The sequence below is a fragment of the Monodon monoceros genome, unplaced genomic scaffold (assembly GCF_005190385.1).
Source record: "Monodon monoceros isolate NGI ecotype Baffin Bay Population unplaced genomic scaffold, NGI_Narwhal_1 Super_Scaffold_12, whole genome shotgun sequence".
Lineage (NCBI taxonomy): Eukaryota > Metazoa > Chordata > Mammalia > Artiodactyla > Monodontidae > Monodon > Monodon monoceros.
This window is the reverse complement of record NW_021703768.1, coordinates 152997976-153022772: the sequence shown is the minus strand read 5'-3', so window position 1 is coordinate 153022772 and position 24797 is coordinate 152997976. Positions and strand designations below refer to the sequence as shown.

At 41.0% G+C, this 24797-nt stretch overlaps 1 protein-coding gene across 1 annotated transcript in view; it reads right to left on the bottom strand.

The window, feature by feature from the left end:
• Nucleotides 1–658: 658 nt before the first annotated feature.
• RNF130 (ring finger protein 130) overlaps nt 659–24797 on the bottom strand; it is a 107953-nt gene continuing 83814 nt past the window's right edge. The window contains exons 6-9 of the mRNA XM_029217035.1: nt 13220–13316; nt 11271–11475; nt 7939–8032; nt 659–846 (exon numbers count right to left, since the gene is read on the bottom strand). Coding sequence (XP_029072868.1) covers nt 831–846; nt 7939–8032; nt 11271–11475; nt 13220–13316 — 412 coding nt within the window. The 3' untranslated portion in view covers nt 659–830. The remainder of the gene's footprint in view (nt 847–7938; nt 8033–11270; nt 11476–13219; nt 13317–24797) is intronic.

The following is a 24797-nucleotide window of genomic DNA, read 5'->3' as shown; positions in this document are numbered from 1 at the left end:
TCCCTTCAAGCATAAGATTCATATAACATAAAATATTTCAACATCTTCCTCACAAGTAATGCAAAAAAACTTCATTTATACATGTAAAATTGCTCTCATCCAACTTCAGAATTCACTGTTTTTAAAAGAATACAGTACAAACTACATAAAAAAAAATCTCGGACAGATATAATTTATTACTAATCAGTTATGTATTTTGGAAAATTTTTCGTACACTCATGCTTTCATCCCACCAAATATTTATTGAGCACTTACTATGTGCAAAGCACTCTACTAGGTACCAGAGATACAGTGGCAAGTGACACAGTTAAATGTCCCTGTGGCTGTGGAGCTGACATTCTAGAGGAGTCAGATCAACCACCGACAAAGGAACAAGAAATTATCAGAGAGTGAATGGCGACCTTGAAGAAAACAAAATGGAGCAACTCAGTTCAGGGCCCGAGGGAGCATCACCACACAGGATGTCCCCACACTTGGGTCCTACCTGGGCACAACAGGAGCCAATGTGAAAAGACCAAAAGAAACAGCATCACTGTTCCTCCCCTGGGGAATATGAGCACGTTCTGTCTCTGAAACACACACAAATGAACTTTGGGTATGTGATCTCCAAATCAGCCTTCCAAACACAAGTGGGTGAATAACACGCAACAACACAGTCTTTTAATTTTATTATTTATTTATTTTAATACAAAGCTTTGGCATTAGCAATTTTATGAAAAAATAAAATGTACTAAAAATAAATGCTTGTGTGGCATGATTGGTAAATGATGCACAAAAATAGGTTCTTTTTTCCTTCAAGGCAATCAGTCAGAAAGCATTCTTTTCCTTCTTCAAAACCATTCTACCCTATGGAATAAAAGGAAAAAAGAGAGGTCAAGAATTAGTTAACGGGTAGTTGTCAATGTTTTAAAATAACAGAGAAAGTAATCCTAACTGAATGGTGGCCTGGGGTTGTCCCCAAGTATTTCCCAGACCAATTTGGTAAAGCCAGTAAGTCACTGGCATTTTCCTGAACTCAGCAGCTATAGATCTCAGGTCAAGTGGCTCAGTCACTTAAAAGTGTGTTAGTACTTCCAAAAGGAAGGCAGGGAAAAGTACAGGTTAACAGCATTTTGTTTAAAAATGCAGGGACAACTGTCGTACAATTTACAACTTTTCCTGGTTTGAACACATATTCTAAGTGCTGAGTGCCCTGAAATCTGTAGCTGCTGTCTTTATAATATGCTCCTGCTTTATACCTCAAACAAATATGTCATTATTTATTTTGAAGTAAGATTTGAGGAGTACAGACTCCCAGGGATGTAAGGCTTTCTTACAGGAATTCCCCAGATTTTACGTGCGTGCGTGTGTGTGTGTGTGTGTGTGTGTGTGTGTGTGTGTCCCTAAATCAGGTGCCTGAAGGTACCTGACATCTTTGGAAGTTTCCTGCATTACCCTCAGGCTAATGCTGCCCCCTCTGCAGCCTGGCACTGTGGGACTGCCCTAGTTCCTGAACCCTTATAGAATCTGGTTCATTTCTATGGTTCCCACATCATATCTTCAATTCTGCTCTCTTTTTTCCCGGCAGAATTCCAGACCCATACTTCAAACCTCTTAATCTTTGGTCAACATACAACTCTCCAGCATCTCCTCCCCATCATCCTGACTTTCTCCTTCAGCTCTGTATTTTCACCTAACCTACCTTCTTGCTTCCAGTCTCTACCATGAAAGCAACTTCTCAGCCATCAGTAATTTTCTTTTTGCTGAAAAGCCTTAGATATCACCTGCTAGTTACAAAAAAACAGTCCAAATTCTGTAGTCTGCATACTGTCGCCACCACCTACAGCAGACACGTCAAACCACACAACTCCCTGAACCTGCTCTGCTTTTTCTCACCTTGTGCTTTAATTATGCCTGGCCTGATTTCTAAGTCACTCCCTCCAGGAAGCCTTTTTCAACTCCCTCAGGGCAAAAGCAGCAGTTCCCCTGTGTCTGTGTGATACTCCTGTCATCTTGTGCTGGGTCTGCAGGCACTCCCTGGCTCTTCCGTCACTTCAACCAACACCGCAGTGCAGAGCACTGAGCAGTGCAGCCCCCTTCCCTTTCCCCAGGGCTCCTGCAGGGCAAGGCCTGGTGCCTCAAACACTGGGGAGATGGTGCCTAATGAATGAAAGGCTGGGTATGAAGGCCATTCACAGAAACTGCAAACAGGGCTCTACACTTGTTTATTGTAGGTCATATTTAAGACAACACATTGTTTTTATAACATTTCCTCTGAAAAACTGGATATAGGACTTTTAATGGGCAAATAAAGATTTTTAAACTTACTTTTTTTTTTCTGCCTAAGAAATTATAAACAACTATGCAGCCAAACATTAAAGGCACTTCTGAAAAATGAAAGATTGACCACTGTTAAAGACAGAAGTCCAGTCAAGGCTTCTGCTGCTGTAATCTTCTCTTTGTCACCATGTTTTTAGAAAACAAAATTTATCTTTTTCATCCGCATTATTTGGAGCCCTTAAATGGCTCTCTGGAGTAGTCAAAGACAAGCAGTGTAAAGGAAAGAGTTGGAACCAGAAATACTGGGCTTGAATTCCATGCCCTTCTTCCTATGGCATTTCTTGCGGGTCACTCAGCCCCTCTGGGCCTCAGGGTACTCCTCTGTGTATATATCTCAGGCTCAGAGTGGCTAAAAGAACTAAATACTAAGACAAAGAAGAGTATTCATGATCAAACTGGGGGCAAATCTTTGCTGGTATTGCTACAAAAAAGGCTGTCTCAGGAAAATAATCAGAGATGTGTGCTAGTGTGAGCAGAAGTTTTTAGGTTGAAAACTAAAAATTCAAAAATCTTTAGATCAGTGTTTCTCAAACTGCAGGCTGTAACCTATTAATGGATCATAAAATCAATGCAGGAGTTCATGACCAACATTAACAACAACACAACAAAAAAGCACAGAGAAGAATAGATCAGAGAATACTGATGTAGTAAGGAAAATGTCTGTGAAACTTCTGTTTCAGTTATACATGCGGAAGCACAGTCAAAATATAAAATGTATTTCTTACAGTAGGAGATGGTTAAAAAAAGAGTTTTAAAAACATTGCTTTTGGACTTCCCTGGTGGCACAGTGGTTAAGAATCCACCTGCCAATGCAGGGGACATGGGTTCGAGCCCTGGTCTGGGAAGATTCCACATGCAGTGGAGCAACTAAGCCTGAGTGCTACAACTGCTGAGCATGCATGCACTCTAGAGCCTGCGAGCCACAACTACTGAAGCCCACGCACCTAGAGCCTGTGCTCCACAACAAGAGAAGCCACTGCAGTGAGAAGCCTGCACACCGCAACGAAGAGTAGCCCCCACTCACCACAACTAGAGAAAGCTGGCGCGCAGCAACAAAGACCCAACTCAGCCAAAAATAAATAAGTTAAAACAAACAAACAAAACATTGCTTTTGACCCTGAAGGTTCTAAAAGAGGCAGCCAGCAGAGACCCCTACCCCTCTCCTTGGGCTCTGATCTCTCCTAGGAAGGGACCATTTAGGACAGACAATTTAAGAGGAACTCTGAGAACTAGAAGGAGTCTTAGAACTTCTACCTGACTCAGGATCTGCCTCCAAACAGCTCAGCCTTGTAACTTCTGTCTGAATACGCAGGTCCCAGCAAGCTCATTAGCTTTCAACACAGCCCATGTCAGGGATGGACAATTCTGACTGGCAGGAAGTTCTTTCTTACATGAAATGGAAATCTACCTCCCTGTAGATATCTCCAGAGCTACACAGTAAGTATCACCCTCTGTATGCACTGGCTAGTCACCACAGGACCATTATGAGTATTAAATGGGGCAATGTGGGTAGTAACAGAGCCCAAAACAAGAGTAATTTCTTGGTAGGCATACAATAAACAGTAACTGTTCTCATCTTTGGTGGTCCTCCAAATACCTGGGGACACCTCTTACATCACCCCAGTCTCCTCTAAGGTAAGCATCCCTAAGATAGAAATGATTACGTTTTCAGACTCTTTCATACTGAAATATGTCAACGTTCCTCTTAAAGAGTCCGAGCAAAACAATTCAGAAATATTGAGTAGAGAGTAAAATAGAAACATCAGTTCCTTTGACCTGGCTTAAAAATTTCTACCACTAACCTCAGAGGAGGACAGCTCAAGGGGAACACTGGTGTGGACAACTGAAGCCCAATGACCTGCCGCAGAGCTAGGGCTTCTTGGTCTTCAGTTATGCTACAGGATTTCATATTTGTTCCAGTTATTTCATCAAGTTAACCACATCAGATTCGTTTCCTCCTCCTGCGACTGTTCTGAATCTTGAATGCCTGGGCTACAATCCTCTGCAAATCTCAGAACATGATTTCTATGCATCAGAATCCAGGAACTAAAAAAAGGCTGTAGAGAATACCTAGCTGAACCTCCCATTTGACTCAAAATCTCTCCTACAACATCCACATATCTTATAACTTGTTCCTCAAATAAAAAAAAATATTTTTCAAATAAATATTTACTTTTTTATGTTGAGGGAAAAATGGATTTATATAAATGTAAGCTGGTAAATGTTGGGATTTAACAAGGTTTACTTGAATAATGAAGTAGAGCAGAAAACCTCCTTTGGGAACTGAAGTTCAATAATGTTGCTTACTTAGGTACAACAAGTGTTAGGGAAGCTAATATGTATAAATATATTTAACTTACATTTATTTGCCTCTTTGACTACTATCCTGTTTAAATTTGCAAAGTCTCAAAATTCAGTAGATTTATTTGTAGTCATGGTTGAGTACTTACATAAATAGCATTTCATCACGATAGAAGGGGGTGACCCCAGATACATGGACTTTTCATTGATATCTGAGTTAGGCCCTGAGTGAACACGCAGAGCGTAGTGAGGGAGGTGGAGTGCTTTCACCCCTAGTGGAGCAGCAACCCATGGAGGCCTGGACCTGCCTGGGTTCCGCAGCCCTGCCTTTATATATGGCCAGTACTGTTTCATCTTGCCCACAGGGTTTCACCAGTGACTAGACTGGGTCAAGGTCTTATTGACATCACAATACAATCAGTGTAACACTGTCAGAAAAGTAAACTATAACAGTAGGTAGAAAGCATAAGGTGGAATTTACTAATAATTTCCAGACAAATCATTAAAATGTGAAAAGATAGAATCTATTTATACAGAAGACTATCTTGCAAATGGATGAGGTTACCCAGAAAATTGAAACAGAGCAATTAAATTGAAAAGGCAATCTCACTTTGATTGTAATTTTTTGGTGAAAGTGAAAAGGTAAGATAGGTTTCAAAGACTTCATTAATGAAGAATAATTATAAATTTATCTGCTAAAATAAACTTTTCTCCGGAATTAAACCACACAGGAATTTTTCATCAACATTTTTGGGAAAGAGACATTGAGTAAGAGTGGCTATCTTTTTTTTTTTTTTTTTTGGCTGCACTGCACGGCTTGTGGGATCTTAGTTCCCAGACCAAGGATCGAACCCAAGACCCTGGCAGTGGAAGTGCAGAGTGCTAACCATTGGACCACCAGGGAGTTCCTGGCTATTATTTTTTTTATCCCCTACAATTAAAAGGGTCTTTAAAAAAATTAAGTAATTACAGTTACAAAAAAAATCAGCACATAAAAGCACAACAGGAGAGCAAAACATCACCCAAAATTGTACTAAATTAAGATAATCACCATTAATATTTTGGTGACCATCCTTTCATGCATCCATATGTGTGTGTATACACACACACACACACACACACACACTCTCTCTCTCTCTCTCTCCCCCTCCATCTCTCTCTCTCAATTTCTCTCTCTAAATGGAATCATGGAAATTGTCCTTCAGAGTGGTTTTGACTGAAGGCACAGAAATAATAGTCAAATGAACAATTGCAGTATCAACCCTCTACAAAGGCTAATGGGAGAAGGGATGGACTAAGACATGGATCTAAGATCTATGACTTAGATTCTGAGTCATGCAGGCATTTATGAGCGGAACTCAAACTTACAATAGGTAACATGTCTATTGAGCATTCTCTAAAATATCTGATACATGGACTGAGCACCTGGCTGATTCTGAGTGGCAGTAAGGTGACTACTAAATTACTTAATAATTCTCTAAAAGTGCCCAGTGTGTGCAGCTACTTGCTGTGATTTATTTTCACTCTTTTGTGAAATTTTAAAGAAGTGGGCTTACATTATCATCTAGTTTGATGGGTTGGTATGGGAGTAAGCAAAAGAGGTGACTGCAGGTGAAATAAATATTTCTCTCCAAACTGAGGTTTGCATGACAGGTACTCACGAGCTCTTATGATTCAGTATTCTACTTCATGGAAGAAAATTAAATTCATTTGCCAAAGGATAAAGGCAGATGGCCATCTTATTCATAGAACTCTGAAAGAATTGCAGAGGAATTGTTTTGGCTAACATTTATTGAGCACTTATTATGTACGAGGCACTGTGCTAAGCACTTTATATGCTAATTCTCACAACAACCCTATTATGTACTCCTAACTTCTTGTTTTATGGATGACTAAAATAAGCTTCAGATAAATATAACTGCCTAGGTCTCACAAGAAAAATATGGAGGAGCAGGGAGTCAAGTCCAGGTATGCCTGACTCCAGAATCTGGGCAATTAACATTGTGCTATGTTGAAGTAAAACTGCATCAGGTGGGCCCAGCAGAAGCAGCTAGCTGTTGACCTGCTGGATGAGGCTGAGGCTACTTATCTGCAGGTTGAAGAATGCCAACTGACATGACATCCTCCCAATATATAATATGTCAAGGATGCCAAAGGGTACTTCTTACAAGTATCTAGCCAAAAGATCAGGTTAGAGGTAATAAAATCATGTCATTGGAAGTGGAGGTTACTTGCCCATTGTTTCTACAGTTGGACTATGAGTATTTAATTAAATCAATTAAATTAGCTTGGTTGGTTGTTATCAATCAATTAAAATGCCAGGACATAACTGAATATAGAGAGCACAGGAATTCTACCAATTCGGGTTCAAATTTGGGCAGTGTCCCAGGGATGCTTTCATCTTGAATTAGTTTTCATGAATACTCCTTAAAAGAAAGGACTGAATAATATCCTACAGTAAATGCCAAAAATTTAAAGCAAAATAAATAAAGCCAATAAAACCTTTTCTTTATCTTACCCCCATGGAAAGCTACTCTTGGAAAACCATTGGATCAAAATGGACCTCAACTGTTACCCAGCCCAATTTTCCATCCTCTGAAAAACGTTTTACCGACAACAGCCTTGACAAGTAACACCCAGCTTCCTTCCGCCTGCATTCTTAGTCCTGAGCACTCCCTACCCCCACGGCAAACCATCTCACTGGTAAATAGCCTTGCTGACAGATGTTCTTCTTTTTACCAAGGTGAAATTTTGCCTTCCTGTAACCTACCCTTTGGTCCTCATTTTGTCCTATGGAAATATAGTTTATGCTTATTTTCTTTTTCTCCTGACAGTCTTTCTAATATTTGGAAGTCACAGGTCTTTCTGACTGCTTCTTTCTTGCAGGTTAAACATCCATGTTCCTTTGACCATAGGCCAGGGTGCCAGTACTCCACCAAAAGCTAAGTAGATAAGACTCCAGGTAAAGTCTGATAAGCACACAGCGAAGTGGGGCTAATCCTGTCTATGATTAGGACACGGGCATTCTCCACATACTACGACTGTATTGGTTCCCTTGGCATTTGTTCCATTGTTGATTTATTCTAAGCTTGTGGCTAATGAAAGCCCTGAGATCTTTTCTAAAGTGAGCAGTTGTTGCTGAGCAAGGTGAACTCCCAGTCAGTGTTACTGTTCATGAAATAAACTATTTTCCTAGGTATGATCCCATCAGGATCAGTATGAAATTGGTAGAAGGCAATTCTCATGATCTTTATGAAAATTACATATTTTCTTGGGATCATCTGGCACATGCAATCCAAGAAACAATTGGTTACTTACTCATTAGCATTCAAGCTAGCTGTGGCTCTGATGATCATGTAGCAGAGTGTGAGAGCACTGAGGAGGCCAAAACTGGCAATAATAAACCATTCTTCTGTTGACAAAGGAAAGGGAGGAAATCACTCTGGGGAGAAGGCTTATGTCAAATCGATGTCAACATTTCCCTCAAATGCAACGAAGCAGACGTCAACGGAGGTGTAAGCCAAGACTGGCCCAAGGAAGTGAAGCAGGAGGAGGTTTGCCAGAGAGCTACTAAGTGGAGAAGGTTAGTGGAAGTAGTGGTGAAAGCTGCAAGGGAGAAAGGAAAGCATGGCCCAAACATTTCTTCCAGTTAAAAGTCCTGAGGTTTGTGAGAAGTGTGGCCACCAAAAAGTATGTAGTAAAAAGATGTATATAAAATCGCACATGGACATAGGTTTTAAATATTGTTAATTTAAATGACAGTAAAGTGGACTAGCCATACTTATAACCTTTCTTTCTTCATTTTGTCACTTCTGCATGGCTGTGTCCCTCGTTCTTAAAGAAAGGCTTAGAAATATGGAGCAGTGGTTCCCAAAGATCTCGTGGGTACTCCAAGCAGTCTGTGGGCTGGCCTTCCATGGCATTCACATCTATATTCTTTTTGCTTATGAGTGGGTTTACTTATAGTCTTTATTTAAAAAGGACATCTTATTGGTGTCTCCTGCAAAGAAGAGAACTACCCTTCACAACCCCACTGCTGGGAAGCGGCACTGGCTGTTCTGGCTTTATTAAACAGAAGTAGAAAGGGTAGGTTATTCCAACTCTTGGCTCATCAAAGAGTTGAAAACCTCTGGTACACAGAACTCTAAAGGTTTTTATCTAGTTTCTCTCTAGATCCAGGAAATAGGTTAATATTTTCCCTTAAGTTTTCAAACTCTGTATCATCAAGGTAACATTCCAAAAACTGTACTTACTGAGAACCACAAAAATAACCTGAGAACCAATCTGACTTCCTAAAAAGTCTTAACTATATTTCCTAAAATATAAACAAACTAGGGCTGGTTTAACAAAGTGTTACACAGTAAAGTTACCTATACATCTGCAATAATGCAGAGAAGAAATTTATACTTGGAATGCCAAATGTTTATATGCGAAAGCTTTGTATAACACGGGCGTTTCTTAATCTGGTTTTCATGAATCCTACATCTATGCAAAACTGTGTGTGCCTAGGAATTTTTCTAGAAAAAGGTTATTATACTTTCACTGAATTTTAAAGGTTGTGATCTTCAAAAGGTTAAGAAGAACTGTTCTTCAGGATTCCAGGATGCTGAGTTGTTCTATGCGCATTTCTCTGCCCACCTTGGTTTACATTATTAAAATGCACAGCAAACTCTTTCATTTTAGATAACAGTGCAGCCACTGCTTCTTGGAATACAAATTCCTCATCAATAGAGTGAATTTACAAGGTTTTTATTTAAGTCAAAATAAACATTTAAGAACCCATGCAAAATCCACCATTTTTACCCACATATATTTTAAGTTAGAAAAAATATATACTGGCGTTTAAAAAAAAATAAGAGATGGCTGATAATCAATTTCAAGAAGCTTAACATAGCATTCTTTATTTTTTTCTTCTTAGACTTTTATACATGATAAGCAGACTAACTTTCAGAACTTCAATTATGTCTGTGTTTCCAATTTTGAATATAGCATCCATACATGCATGGCATTTCAGTTATAAAAATTAGTAACCAAAAAGAAGTAAACACTGTCGTAATAATACCCGATGGGCCCAGAGGTATTTTAGCACCAACCTACTGCAGCTGGGATCTCGGTCACCTCTGTTCTCCTCAGTGTGTAGTTAGCACAGTGCCTTGCAAACAGTGGATGCTGGTTGAATGCACTGTGGTTACTATGGCACTACAGAGCTTTGATGTTAAAGTAGAGGTAGCTTTGGTCTAATTTAACCACATGGGTTTCATTTATTAACATGTACAAATTCTGCTAAAGGTGATTAATTTGATACATGAAGTAATATTTTTATCATCAAAACATAAGATTTTGAAAGGATATTTCTATATAAAATATAATGGGATCAGTACTTTATGTAGTAGTAGGTGCTCAATAAATGTCGATCAATGAAGGACCTACCAAAAACTCATTAGTAAACAGACAACCTTTGTCTCCTTTATTATTGTTAGATCAATTTTTAAAAATCTAGCCCATAAAACCTAAATGTCAAAGCAGGACAACATGAAATGCTGTTAAAACAAACCATTGGTAAATGGTAAGAAATCAGTCAAATTGTCTCAAAGAATAGTTTTACTTATTTTATAACTGAATGAAGTCTCCTTGAGTTTAGAAAATGAGAAAATAAAACTTGGGAAATCATTTTCTAACAATAATTTTTGGTTAGTTAAGATCACGTATACTTCAATTGAATAGACCACACAAGTCTTACTATTTAAGGGAAAACTCTTTTTAACAGCTTTATCCATTTTACTGACTCCCAGAGTTGAGAGGAGTCCCATTAGGGTTAGGGCTCGAAGATACAGGTAAGCAACAGCATATACTGAAAAAGGCAGCACCAGAGTGATGACGAGGAAGATGGGTTGAAAGGTTGTTAGATGAAAATAACACATAAAGAATGGATTGAAAACAGCTGGCTTGTTACGGGGTGAATGTCCACGAGGCCCACTCGCACGCCTGCCAGCCCACTCATACTTTGGCAAGGCCATCAAAACACTCAGAGCATTTTTTTTTCTTCTCGTCAACAGTTCAACAATCATGACGTTCATAATTAGCCCAGAGCATATTTAAAAAGTAGATTACCTTTTGGGTCTTCTCACACTTCTTGTACAATTATACCAAAGAGGTAAGTGCTAAGACACCAAATTTCATAAAAGTGTAAAATAAAGTGAGCAGCAGCTGGCCATCTCAACTGTTCCTAAAGTTGTGAATTTTTAGGTTCAAATTCTGGATTAGTTTTTTACTAGGTTGTCTGCAGCCTAGGTACTAGAGACCACTGGTGCTCACAGTTACACGACACACCTGAGATGCTGCTGACGTCCTACCTTACATCCCTGTCTGCAATGCAATCGTTTCAAATCAGGCTTATAAACAGCTATTAAGACAAACCTCTGATCAACTAGTCATCAAATGGCAACTATTCCTATTAACTACACACAAGTACACAAGCTTCTTACTATAAAGGAAGTTTTGTTATTCCAAATATCTGTTTTAACAAAAGTAACCATTACTTTCTCAGTTACAAACTAAGTCATTGTCCCTGGTGATTGCCTCAACTCTCCACCACACGTCAAATACCAGCAGCAAATCCGTCCTGTGCCCTGGGCACAGGGCCCACTTACTTGTTACTGCGATGTTGATCTCTCCTGTTCTAGGAGTGAGATCCCCATCCTGAGGAAGAGGCGAGATCCCCGAAGTTCGAAGTGGCTCGAGGCCAAGGGAGTTGTCACTGGCGAGGTCACCTAGGGCTGATCTTCGGTTAACTGCTTGGGTTCTGGTGAGTCTTTCCATATCAAATGCTACGTTATCAGTACATGGCAAATTTGGCTGCAAAATATTTCCAGATTAAAAGTACTTGTAAGATTAACAAATCGTTTTATACAATTCTAAATGTTTGACATCCTGTTGCAAAGACTTTACCAAGTTTTTTCCAGATGATTTCCTCTCATTACTCTCCCCATCTACACCTTCCACTCTAATTCCAAGAATTTTTATTTAAAAGAAACAGATGATTTCTTCCCCAAAATGGTACTAAGGAAAGCCAAAATCCATTGCAGAACTGAGAAAATTGAACACTTCATCTTTATAAAGTGACAACCTTTTGTGGACATGGCTCACAGGCAGAGGGATTCATTATTATAAAGCTGACAAACAGTGCAGTGTATCACTGGCTCGTATGTTAATACAGGTAACATAAAATATCCTTTCACCCTATTAACTTCTCTGTAATACCCCCATCTATCTGCTAGTCAGTTTTTAAATATCTTCTATCTTTAAACATAAGTAAAGCATACAACCAAGAGCAGATCAACATTGAAAAGACTTTTGAACTCTAAGAAAACTATGTTTCAAAACCTAAGCATTGGGACTTCCCTGGGGGCACCGTGGTTAAGACTCTGCGCTCCCAATGCAGGGGGCCTGGGTTCGATTCCTGGTCAGGGAACTAGATCCCACATGCATGTCGCAACTAAGAGTTCGCATGCCACAACTAAGGAGCCCGCCTGTCACAACTAAGACCCAGCACAACAACAAAAAAAACCTAAGCATCTAATGCTGGAGAAGAGTGTAGTACAGAGCTGCTGTGGGGTCAAAGCCTACCAACTAAAAAGTGGATATGAAAGGCCAGGGATGCTGCTAGACAGTCCCAAGGACGGCCCTCACCAGAAGGAATTACCTAGGCCAGTATCAGTGGTGAAGAGGTGAAGAAACTACAACATCACTGATGTGATCTCTGGAGATGGAGGATAAATGGGGCATCACTACCTAACTAGATTACATCTAAACTGTCATCTGATAACATATTTCAAATAGGACTACTTAGATCTGTAAAGCTAAAACAAGGAATTCATCTGTTGGGTCAAAATAAACTTTCCTCTCTATATGGAGATTATTCATTCACTCTTTTATGAGACCAGAAAGTATTTCACTTTCCTCTAAAAAGCAATAATCCTGGACATACACTTCTCTTAAGGAAGGAACTGCAGGAAGTCTCCAAGGTCCTCAGTTAATCAGTGCTGACTCTCCTGGCCAGGGCTGAAGTGCCCTATGTGGCCGGCACCCAACCAAAACCCCTGCCCAGCTGTCAAAGGTCTGCCCAGGGCTGGCACTGCCCACCTTCACTGACTGCAATTACCAACGCCCAGGAGAGCAAAGCCAAATTTAAGAGGAAGGAACATAAGTGATGACATAGTTTTATACCATGCTGAATGCAGAAAAAATTACTATTGGACCAGAGTTAAAAGTCTACATTCTATTCCTTAAAAAAAAAAATATTGGAATAGAGGAAAACCACGTCCTTCTCTCTACCTCAGTTCTTCATCACACATCCACCACCCAACAGAAGCAGGCTGTAAAGTGGACTAGCACAGTTCTTTATCTGCTCTTCCAGAAGTTCCCTGAGGTGGGCTGGACTTTAAGTAATGTGGGAAAAAAGGCAGTGTTGGACTAACAGGATTATCTGGCAGAGAAAGCCAGTGCTTTCTTGTGAGACTTTTAACCATCCACTTGTGCTATGTTATGTTATGCTTAGAGATAACACTACACAAATGTATTAACAAAATAGGAAACATACCACAATTCCCAGGGCCTTCAAAATATTAAGTTTGCACATAGGACAGGTACAATGTTCACTAAGCCAGGGATCCACGCAGGATTTGTGGAAAACATGCCTATAAAAAAAAATGGAGAATTATATCACAAATTATATACTAAAAATCTCCTAGGCCAAAATGTAAAGAAATGGAATTTTTAGTTAGTCTGTTTGGTACCAAGAGACAAATATTGGGGATGTATTAAAATTGAGCTGCAGAAAATCTCCTGAATCCAATCTTGTATGTTGATAGCACTGTATAATGAGTACTGATACGTAGTATTTGGCTGTTTGGTGTTTTTTACTCCACCAAATTCCAAAAAAGATTTGAGGAAAAGTAGGAAATTTATTAACAATGAAGATAATGAATTATACGTTATAAATCAGTTGTTTTCAATAATATCTAAAGTAGAAATAGAATTTCAAGAAAATATTAACCAGAAGTTAAAATGAAGAGTTCTCTATATAATTAGTTTCATGGACCTCTGTTTAAATGTCATTTAAAATATTATTTAAAAAGACTTCTAAGCAACCCAGGTTAAATGTTTGTAAAGTTATAAACATTGGGTGGTTGGAAATATTTTTAGGGATGCTCTGTGCTTAAGGATCAGATAACATTTAGTAGCAGTTTCCAGCTGAAATGTTGAAGGGAGAGAGAGGATGGGTGATTTTCTCTCTTATTCCAGAAAGCAGAAAGTCACATCCTTGTGACTGGAAATAAATCATGGACGGTTTTGCATTCTTGAAAAAGATGCCTGTGTCCTTTGGAAAGGAGAAAAGATTGTGAAGGAGCTGTTGACATCATTTCTCAAGCTCAAGTACCTCTCCATGGTAGCTCTGAGAACCTGAAATGAGGCCACACGGAAGCCCCAGAGTCCTGGCCAAGCAGGGGCAGGGGCAGGTGCAGGACAGATGTTCTGGGCACCTTTGGAAGCGCTATAATCAGAGTGTTCGGATAAGCCAGAATAAATTTTGAGAAAGATATCAAATTGAACCATGGTATGCCTTTTAAACTTTGTTAATGTACAATTTATATATAACTTATAAGCAGTTATATACACCTGTTATAAAATGAAGTTTTGATTTTAAAAAGTAGGAGATCTAGAAAACTCACTTTTTAAATTGGGATTTGGAAGAAACATTCATGCTTACAGCTTCAACCCAAACAACCTAACATCACTTGGTAGCCTTGTACCCATTTCTTTGGGGTAAGAATAAAAATCTTGACAATTAAATATATTCATCTAGTCTGAAATTTACAGATAATGCAATGAACAAGAACCTCATCATCCTTGGAGGCTTTTATTTAAAACTGAAGGTTTTTACTTAAGAGGTGAAAGTCATCAAACCATAGGCAAGACCTAAATTCATTCAGTATACACAATGCACTGTCACGTCTGTTTCCTGTTCCTTGCATCCAAGTATGAGTGTACTCCAAAAGCGAGATGAAGGCTCCTTACCACAGGGCTCCACCGAGGGCGTGTTCTCAGATGTGGGGTTTACTCCCCAGCAGCTGTGAACTGTGCCAGTGCTGGCTGTGGCCTAACAAAGACTAGAACAAGACCTCTAGTCCTTTTGAAGATACATACCCTTTAGGTCTGACATAAATGACAGATCCTCCCCCTTGCAAGGGTGCATCTGCCTAATATCTGGCATACTTTTTGAAAGGCCTATGGACCACTGAGGGTTTGGTTAGTGTTGGGTGGCTGGGAAGGTTCTCTAAGCCAGTTCTATGTAGTGTGGACAATGGACTTTGGCCAGCTGGCAGGTGACAGAAGAGATAAGGTTTTGTGATCTCTGATGCAGCTGCTTTGGTGTGGGGCAGCTGACTTGAGCCGGCTGTTTGTGGAGACCTTGGTTTAAGCCAGCAGTGGTGGCCTGGCTTTCACCTTCCCACTCTTACCAGCGTTTTTGCTTTCCCCTTTTCTTATTGTCTGGTCTTTTCTATTACTGGTTATTCAGAAAGGAACAAAATGGTATAATCCTATATTTAATTTTTAAAGCTGCATAAGTTGAGTGTTCTCTATTTATCTGTTCCTTTAACCTTAGTTATAAATGGATTTCTCTTATGTTGGGGTTCTTAATTGTTTCCTTGTAGGTTTGCTGATCTAAAAGAAAGTATCTGGTCCCCTGCTGTGGGGCACTGTAATGAAGGAAAACAAAGACTAACTGGTTTTCTAGGGACAAGCTGAGAAAGAAAGCCTCCCCTCCTTAGCTAACTCAAAATCACCACGAAATATTTTCTTTCATAAAAAAATAACTTTTCCTTTTGACTATCTGTTTACCCCATGGCTTTCCTACCCCCTGTCCCCAGCCCAGCCAGTGATCCATCCCTCCCTCCCTCCCACACTCCCTCCTCCATCTGTGCTGTCTTTCCAGGTTCCCAACAGTCCAGCTCCGGCACCTGGCCCAGAGACCATCAGTCCGATTCCCACAGCACATCTCCCTCTTCTGAAAACAAAACCCGACAATGTTTGTCTTCACCTACTGGCCCTTCTGACACATGCCTATCACTCTGCTTCAGGTCACTGACAGAACTGTGGTGAAGAGCTGTCCTGTACTCGTTGCTTCTTTGTCACCCATCCTTTTTACCTCTTGCTTCTATCTTCTCAGGTCTACTGTTTTACCAAACTCCACATGGCCTTCCCTTCCTCCTAGGGAAAGTTCTGCTACTACAACACTCTGAGCCTTGACAAACTGCCCTTTCTGACTCCCAGCTGTCTCATCTGAACACTGCGGGTTTGGGGCGCAGTGGGGAAGGTTGCCTGCCATCTACCTTGTGAAGCTGTTTGGAGCAGTAAGTGAAAAACCTAGAAAAGGCACCAAGGACATGCAGATGAAAGGTGTCATTAAACATACATTCAGGCAAAGTAACGTCAACATTTCACATGATATCCTGATACGTGGTCAGAACATTTGAGTGTGCCTCAGGTCCCAGCATGCCCAGCACCAGAGTGACCTCTTACAAGCTTGCAGACATACCACAAGCATGCACAGACACCTCAGAGGGCGGCAGCTGGGGCCAGCCAGACCTTGAAAAGAAGCCCCCTTCTCATTTTTATAGAATACTTGAATAATAAAAATGCACATAAAAGCAGAAAAGGGCCCAACATATTTAGGGCTGAGTGGTGTACGGGAATGGAAAGCAGGTGATGTGCTGAGGAACAGTGAAATGTGAAAAGGATAAGCGTATCAGAGCTTCAACAAAAGTCCTTTATTCCTATTAGAAATACTTTGGGATACAGAATGTGAAGTGTATAGAACATAAAAGGAACCAAACCAATAATACTGAAATACGATGCTTTCCCACTCTCCCACTTCCCACGTACACCATAAGCTAGAGTGATCAGAACAACGGCTGGGGGTGGGGTGAGGAGTCTACATTGAGGGTGAGTTGTTTTCACAGTTCTGCAGCCTCTTGGTGCCGTGCAAGAACCTGGCAAATATAAAAGGATCCAGGATTATTAAAGGTCAGAGGAAAGAACTCTTTTCCCTGAACTGGGACTGGCAGCAGACAATGTTGAAACAGGCCCTCCCTCTGAGGAGGGGGCATCACGGTAATGCCTCTGCCAGCAGCCAGATGACTGACCCATCTTAGCTCCCGAAGTGGCATCTTAGACATACGGTTATCTAAGCTGCAGAACTCTACTTCTGAAAAGTATTTTTAACCACTAAACATTTTGTGGCTGACCTTTAAATAAAAGAGGCCTAAATAAAGTGCCAGTTTTCCAGTTTCTAAGATGTGCTGGCTAACATCCAAAGGATGATCAACCGTAATCAACTGCCACAAGTATGAGGTCCCAGAGCAATGCCAACTGCCATCTGTCCACAGTAAATTAACATGACAGAAGGTAAAAAGTAAAGGTCATGCAACAGAAAGCTAGCAATCCATGAGAGGTATGCTATCTACAGAAAGTCTTAGTTCAGTCTCGAGATAGGCTTGTTAAAAGGAAGGACAGACAAAGGTATCTGGGCTTTTCTCCTCCCCTTACTCAGGGGAAGAAGGGACAGTGAGTGCAGATGCCTTCCAGAGTCTGGCTGTAAAGGGGAGAAGCTGTAGAGTGGTACAGCTTTGGAGGTGGGTTTGAAAGAGAATTATAAAAACTGGATAGAAAATGCTTGAGCGTGATGAAATGCTGGTGGGTAGAGACAGAAAGAACAAAAACTGGAGGGAGCAGATAGTCAATACAGCAGGGTCCCCAAGGAAGGGAAGGTGTTGGCACACAGAGGCCTAGGTTGAAAGAGCACATTAGAACCAAGGAGGCTGTCCTCTCCATCCTAATGGGAGGGAAGGCTGCAAGGGTGGGTGTGGAGGCAGGTACGCATGAAGGCTTGGGGACAGCAGGCTGGGAGAATTTCGGCTGTCTAACAGCCATTATTTTCTGTGAGATTTATGGTGAAGTTACCTGATGAGAGTGAGGAATAAAGGGATGAGTTAGGGTGTTTAAGAAGAATGAATACACCTGGATGTGCTGCTTGAGGAGTCGGGAGAAATGACCAGGGAAAGAGAGGGGCTCTGGGCAGCGCTCCCGGCCCAGCTGGAGGGCTGGTTGGAGCCCCACGGGAGGCAGGGAGGTAGCAGAGCTGTCTGGCAACCAGAGCTAAAGGAAGACATAGCAGAGTCACACCTCGGCTCAGTTTTAAAGACCTATAGACAAAAGAGGAAGGGCAGGGTATCTCAGGCAGAGGGAAAAAAGCAAGTAGTGGCACTAGAGTTAATTCAAAGGTACTTGAGAGGAATCCACTGGAAAACAGAGGCTTGGAGAAGATATGGAGTAAAGAAGAGTATTTGTGTTGAGCCATCCTCTAGGTCAGTGGTTCTCAACCGGAGACATCTGTGGTTGTCAGAACTGTGTGTGGGGGGTGCTATTGGCGCCTAGTGAGTGGAGCCAAAGATACTGCTAAATAACCCACAATGCAGAGGCAGCACCCCAACCTGCCCAACAAAGAATTATCTGGTCCCAAATGTCCACAGTGCCCAGGTGGAGAGACCCTGCTCTAGGTCAAAAGTTGTCAACTTGGGTCATACAAAATGTTGCTTGATGTGCAAAGTTAGTCTTTACTACACCTGAGAATCATGCTGTTGTCACCACTTCAGTTAGGTGAAATGTTTTGCTGAGGAGGCTGTGCAACACAGAGAAAGCTACAACCTGCTTCAAAGCAAAAGGGGAAGTCGGGGCAGTGGGCATGTATAGTCTAGACAAGGATCTAGGAATAAAGGACAACCAAGTGAGCAGTGACCTAATTAAAGGTGCATAGAAATGCTGTTAAGTTTGCCAAATTCTCATACTGGAAAGCAGACCACAAACGCAAAGGTTGAGACCCCTCCTCTGGTGGAAGGTGCAGCCATAGAAATGGCTGAGATCTAGCAAAGCTCTAGACTTCAATAGATGGTATGGAGAGATTGGGAAGATGGTGGAAGAGTAAGACGGGGAGATCGCCTTCCTCCCCACAAATACACCAGAAATACATCTACACGTGGAACAACTCCTACAGAACACCTACTGATCACTGGCAGAAGACCTCAGACCTCCCAAAAGGCAAGAAACTCCCCACGTACCTGGGTAGGGCAAAAGAAAAAATAATAAACAGAGACCAAAGAATAGGGACGGGACCTGCACCAGTGGGAGGGAGCTGTGAAGGAGGAAAAGTTTCCATACACTAGGAAGCACCTTTGCGGGCGGAGACTGCGGGTGACGGAGGCGGGGAGCGTCGGTGCCGCGGAAGAGAGCACAGCAACAGGGGTGCGGAGGGCAAAGCGGAGAGATTCCCGCACAGAGGATCGGTGCCGACCAGCACTCACCAGCCCGAGAGGCTTGTCTGCTCACCCGCCGGGGCGGGCGGGGCTGGGAGCTGAGGCTGGGCTTTGGTCGGAGCGCAGGGAAAGCGTGAACACAGCCTGCAGGGGGTTAGTGCACCACGGCTAGCCGGGAAGGAGTCCGGGGAAAAGTCTGGACCTGCCGAAGAGGCAAGAGACTTTTTCTTGCCTCTTTGTTTCCTGGTGCGTGAGGAGAGGGGATTAAGAGCGCTGCTTAAAGGAGCTCCAGAGACGGGCGCGAGCCGCGGCTAACAGCGCGGACCCCAGAGACGGGCATGAGACGCTAAGGCTGCTGCTGCCGCCACCAAGAAGCCTGTGTGCGAGCACAGGTCACTATCCACACCTCCCTTCTGGGGAGCCTGTGCAGCCCGCCACTGCCAGGGTCCCGGGATCCAGGGACAACTTCCCCGGGAAAATGCACGGTGTGCCTCAGGCTGGTGCAACGTCCCGGCGGCCTCTGCCGCCGCAGGCTCGCCCCGCATCCACACCCCTCCCTCCCCCCGGCCTGAGTGAGCCAGAGCCCCCGAAGCAGCTGCTCCTTTAACCCCGTCCTGTCTGAGCGAAGAACAGACGCCCTCCAGCGACCTACACGCAGAGGCAGGGCCAAATCCAAAGCTGAGCCCCGGGAGCTGTGAGAACAAAGAAGAGAAAGGGAAATCTCTCCCAGCAGCCTCAGAAGCAGCGGATTAAAGCTCCACAATCAACTTGATATACCCTGCATATGTGGAATACCTGAATAGACAACGAATCATCCCAAACTGAGGAGGTGGACTTTGAGAGCAGGATTTACTATTTTTTCCCCTTTTCCTCTTTTTGTGAGTGTGTATGTGTATGCTTCTATGTGAGATTTTGTCTGTATAGCTTTGCTGTCACCATTTGTCCTAGGGTTCTATCTGTCTGCTTTTTTCTTAAAAAATTTTTTTTCTTAATAATTATTTTTTATTTTAATAACGTTATTTTATTTCATTGTACTTGATTTTATTTTATCCTCTTTCCTCTTTCTTTCTTTTCCTTCTTTCTTCCTTCCTTCCCTGCTTCCTTTCCTCTTTCTTTCTTCCTTTCTTTCTTTCTTTCGATCTTTCTTTCTCTCTCTCTCTCTCTCTCTCTTTCTACTTTTTCTCCCTTTTATTCTGAGCCGTGTGGATGAAAGGCTCTTGGTGCTGTAGCCAGGAGTCAGTGCTGTGCCTCTGAGGTGGGAGAGCCAACTTCAGGACACTGGTCCACAAGAGACCTCCCAGCTCCACATAATATCAAACGGCAAAAATCTCCCAGAGATCTCCATCTCAACACCAGCACCCAGCTTCACTCAACGACTAGCAAGCTACAGTGCTGGACACCCTATGCCAAGCAACTAGCAAGACAGGAACACAACCCCACCCATTAGCAGAGAGGCTGCCTAAAATCATAATAAGTTCACAGACACCCCAAAACACACCACCAGACGTGGACCTGCCCACCAGAAAGACAAGGTCCAGCCTCATCCACCAGAACACAGGCACTAGTCCCCTCCACCAGGAAGCCTACACAACCGTCTGAAACAACTTTAGCCACTGGGGACAGACACCAAAAACAACGGGAACTACGAACCTGCAGCCTGCAAAAAGGAGACCCCAAACACAGTAAGATAAGCAAAATGAGAAGACACAAAAACACACCGCAGATGAAGAAGCAAGATAAAAACCCACCAGACCTAACAAATGAAGAGGAAATAGGCAGTCTACCTGAAAAAGAATTCAGAATGATGATGGTAAAGATGATCCAAAATTGTGGAAATAGAATAGAGAAAATGCAAGAAACATTTAACAAGGACCTAGAAGAACTAAAGATGAAACAAGCAACGATGAACAACACAATAAATGAAATTAAAAATACTCTAGATGGGATCAATAGCAGAATAACTGAGGCAGAAGAAAGGATAAGTGACCTGGAAGATAAAATAGTGGAAATAACTACTGCAGAGCAGAATAAAGAAAAAAGAATGAAAAGAACTTAAGGACAGTCTCAGAGACCTCTGGGACAACATTAAATGCACCAACATTCGAATTATAGGGGTTCCAGAAGAAGAAGAGAAAAAGAAAGGGACTGAGAAAATATTTGAAGAGATAATAGTTGAAAACTTCCCTAATATGGGAAAGGAAATAGTTAATCAAGTCCAGGAAGCACAGAGAGTCCCATACAGGATAAATCCAAGGAGAAACACACCAAGACACATATTAATCAAACTGTCAAAAATTAAATACAAAGAAAACATATTAAAAGCAGCAAGGGGAAAACAACAAATAACACACAAGGGAATCCCCATAAGGTTAACAGCTGATCTTTCAGCAGAAACTCTGCAAGCCAGATGGGACTGGCAGGACATATTTAAAGTGATGAAGGAGAAAAACCTACAACCAAGATTACTCTACCCCGCAAGGATCTCATTCAGATTTGATGGAGAAATTAAAATCTTTACAGACAAGCAAAAGCTGAGAGAGTTCAGCACCACCAAACCAGCTTTACAACAAATGCAAAAGGACCTTCTCTAGGCAAGAAACACAAGAGAAGGAAAAGACCTACAATAACAAACCCAAAACAATTAAGAAAATGGGAATAGGAAAATACATATTGATAATTACCTTAAATGTAAATGGATTAAATGCTCCCACCAAAAGACACAGACTGGCTGAATGGATACAAAAGCAAGACCCATATATATGCTGTCTACAAGAGACCCACTTCAGACCTAGAGACACATACAGACTGAAAGTGAGGGGATGGAAAAAGATATTCCATGCAAATGGAAACCAAAAGAAAGCTGGAGTAGCAATTCTCATAGCAGACAAAATAGACTTTGAAATAAAGACTATCAGAAGAGACAAAAAAGGACACTACATAATGATCAAGGGATCGATACAAGAAGATGATATAACAATTGTAAATATTTATGCACCCAACATAGGAGCACCTCAATACATAAGGCAAATACTAACAGCCAGAAAAAGGGAAATCGACTAACACATTCATAGTAGGGGACTTTAACACCCCACTTTCACCAACGGACAGATCATCCAAAATGAAAATAAATAAGGAAACACAAGCTTTAAATGATACATTAAACAAGATGGACTTAATTGATATTTATAGGACATTCCATCCAAAAACAACAGAATACACATTTTTCTCAAGTGCTCATGGAACATTCTCCAGGATAGATCGTATCTTGGGTCACAAATCAACCCTTGGTAAATTTAAGAAAATTGAAATTGTATCAAGTATCTTTTCCGACCACAATGCTATGAGACTAGATATCAATTACAGGAAAAGATCTGTAAAAAATACAATCACGTGGAGGCTAAATAATACACTACTTAATAACGAAGTGATCACTGAAGAAATCAAAGAGGAAATCAAAAAATACCTAGAAACAAATGACAATGGAGACACGACGACCCAAAACCTATGGGATGCAGCAAAAGCAGTTCTAAGAGGGAAGTTTATAGCAATACAATACTACCTTAAGAAACAGGAAACATCTCAAATAACCAACCTAACCTTGCACCTAAAGCAATTAGAGACAGAAGAACAAAAAACCCCCAAAGTTAGCAGAAGGAAAGAAATCATAAAGATCAGAGCAGAAATAAATGAAAAAGAAATGAAGGAAACGATAGCAAAGATCAATAAAACTAAGAGCTGGTTCTTTGAGAAGATAAACAAAATTGATAAACCATTAGCCAGACTCATCAAAAAAAAAAGGGAGTAGACTCAAATCAATAGAATTAGAAATGAAAAAGGAGAAGTAACAACTGACACTGCAGAAATACAAAAGATCATGAGAGATCACTACAAGCAACTCTATGCCAATAAAATGGACAACCTGGAAGAAATGGACAAATGCTTAGAAAAGCACAACCTGCCAAGACTGAATCAAGAAGAAATAGAAAATATGAACAGACCAATCACAAGCACTGAAATTGAAACTGTGATTAAAAATCTTCCAACAAACAAAAGCCCAGGACCAGATGGCTTCACAGGCGAATTCTATCAAACATTTAGAGAAGAGCTAACACCTATCCTTCTTAAACTCTTCCAAAATATAGCAGAAGGAGGAACACTCCCAAACTCATCCTACGAGGCCACCATCACCCTGATACCAAAACCAGACAAGGATGTCATAAAGAAAGAAAATTACAGGGCCATATAACTGATGAACATAGATGCAAAATTCCTCAATAAAATACTAGCCAACAGAATCTAATAGCACATTAAAAGGATCATACACCGTGATCAAGTGGGGTTTATTCTAGGAATGCAAGGATTCTTCAATATACGCAAATTAATCAATGTGATACACCATATTAACAAATTGAAGGAGAAAAACCATATGGTCATCTCAATGGATGCAGAGAAAGCTTTCAACAAAATTCAACACCCATTTATGATAAAAATCCTGCAGAAAGTAGGCATAGAGGGAACTTTCCTCAACATAATAAAGGACATATATGACAAACCCACAGCCAACATTGTCCTCAATGGTGAAAAACTGAAAGCATTTCCACTAAGATCAGGAACAAGACAAGGTTGCCCACTCTCACCACTCTTATTCAACATAGTTTTGGAAGTTTTAGCCACAGCAATCAGAGAAGAAAAGGAAATAAAAGGAATCCAAATCGGAAAAGAAGAAGTAAAGCTGTCACTGTTTGCAGATGACATGATACTTTACATAGAGAATCCTAAAGATGCCACCAGAAAACTACTAGAGCTAATCAATGAATTTGGTAAAGTAGCAGGATACAAAATTAATGCACAGAAATCTCTAGCATTCCTATACACTAATGATGAAAAATCTGAAAGTGAAATTAAGAAAACACTCCCATTTACCATTGCAAGAAAAAGAATAAAATATCTAGGAATAAACCTACCTAAGGAGACAAAAGACCTGTATGCAGAAAACTATAAGACACTGATGAAAGAAATTAAAGATGATACAAATAGATGGAGAGATATACCATGTTCTTGGATTGGAAGAATCAACATTGTGAAAATGACTCTACTACCCAAAGCAATCTACAGATTCAATGCAATCCCTATCAAACTACCACTGGCATTTTCACAGAACTAGAACAAAATATTTCACAATTTGTATAGAAACACAAAAGACCCCTAATAGCCAAAGCAATCTTGAGAACGAAAAATGGAGTTGGAGGAATCAGGCTCCCTGACTTCAGACTATATTACAAAGCTACAGTATGGTACTGTCACAAAAACAGAAATATAGATCAATGGAACAGGATAGAAAGCCCAGAGATAAACCCACACACATATGGTCACCTTATCTTTGATAAAGGAGGCAGGAATGTACAGTGGAGAAAGGACAGCCTCTTCAATAAGTGGTGCTGGGAAAACTGGACAGGTACTTGTAAAAGTATGAGATTAGATCACTCCTTAACACCATACACAAAAATAAGCTCAAAATGGATTAAAGACCTAAATGTAAGGCCAGACACTATCAAACTCTTAGAGGAAAACATAGGCAGAACACTCTATGACATAAATCACAGCAAGATCCTTTTTGACCCACCTCCCAGAGTAATGGAAATAAAAACAAAAATAAACAAATGGGACCTAATGAAACTTCAAAGCTTTTGCACAGCAAAGGAAACCATAAACAAGACCAAAAGACAACCCTCAGAATGGGAGAAAATATTTGCAAATGAAGCAACTGACAAAGGATTAATCTCCAAAATTTACAAGCAGCTCAAT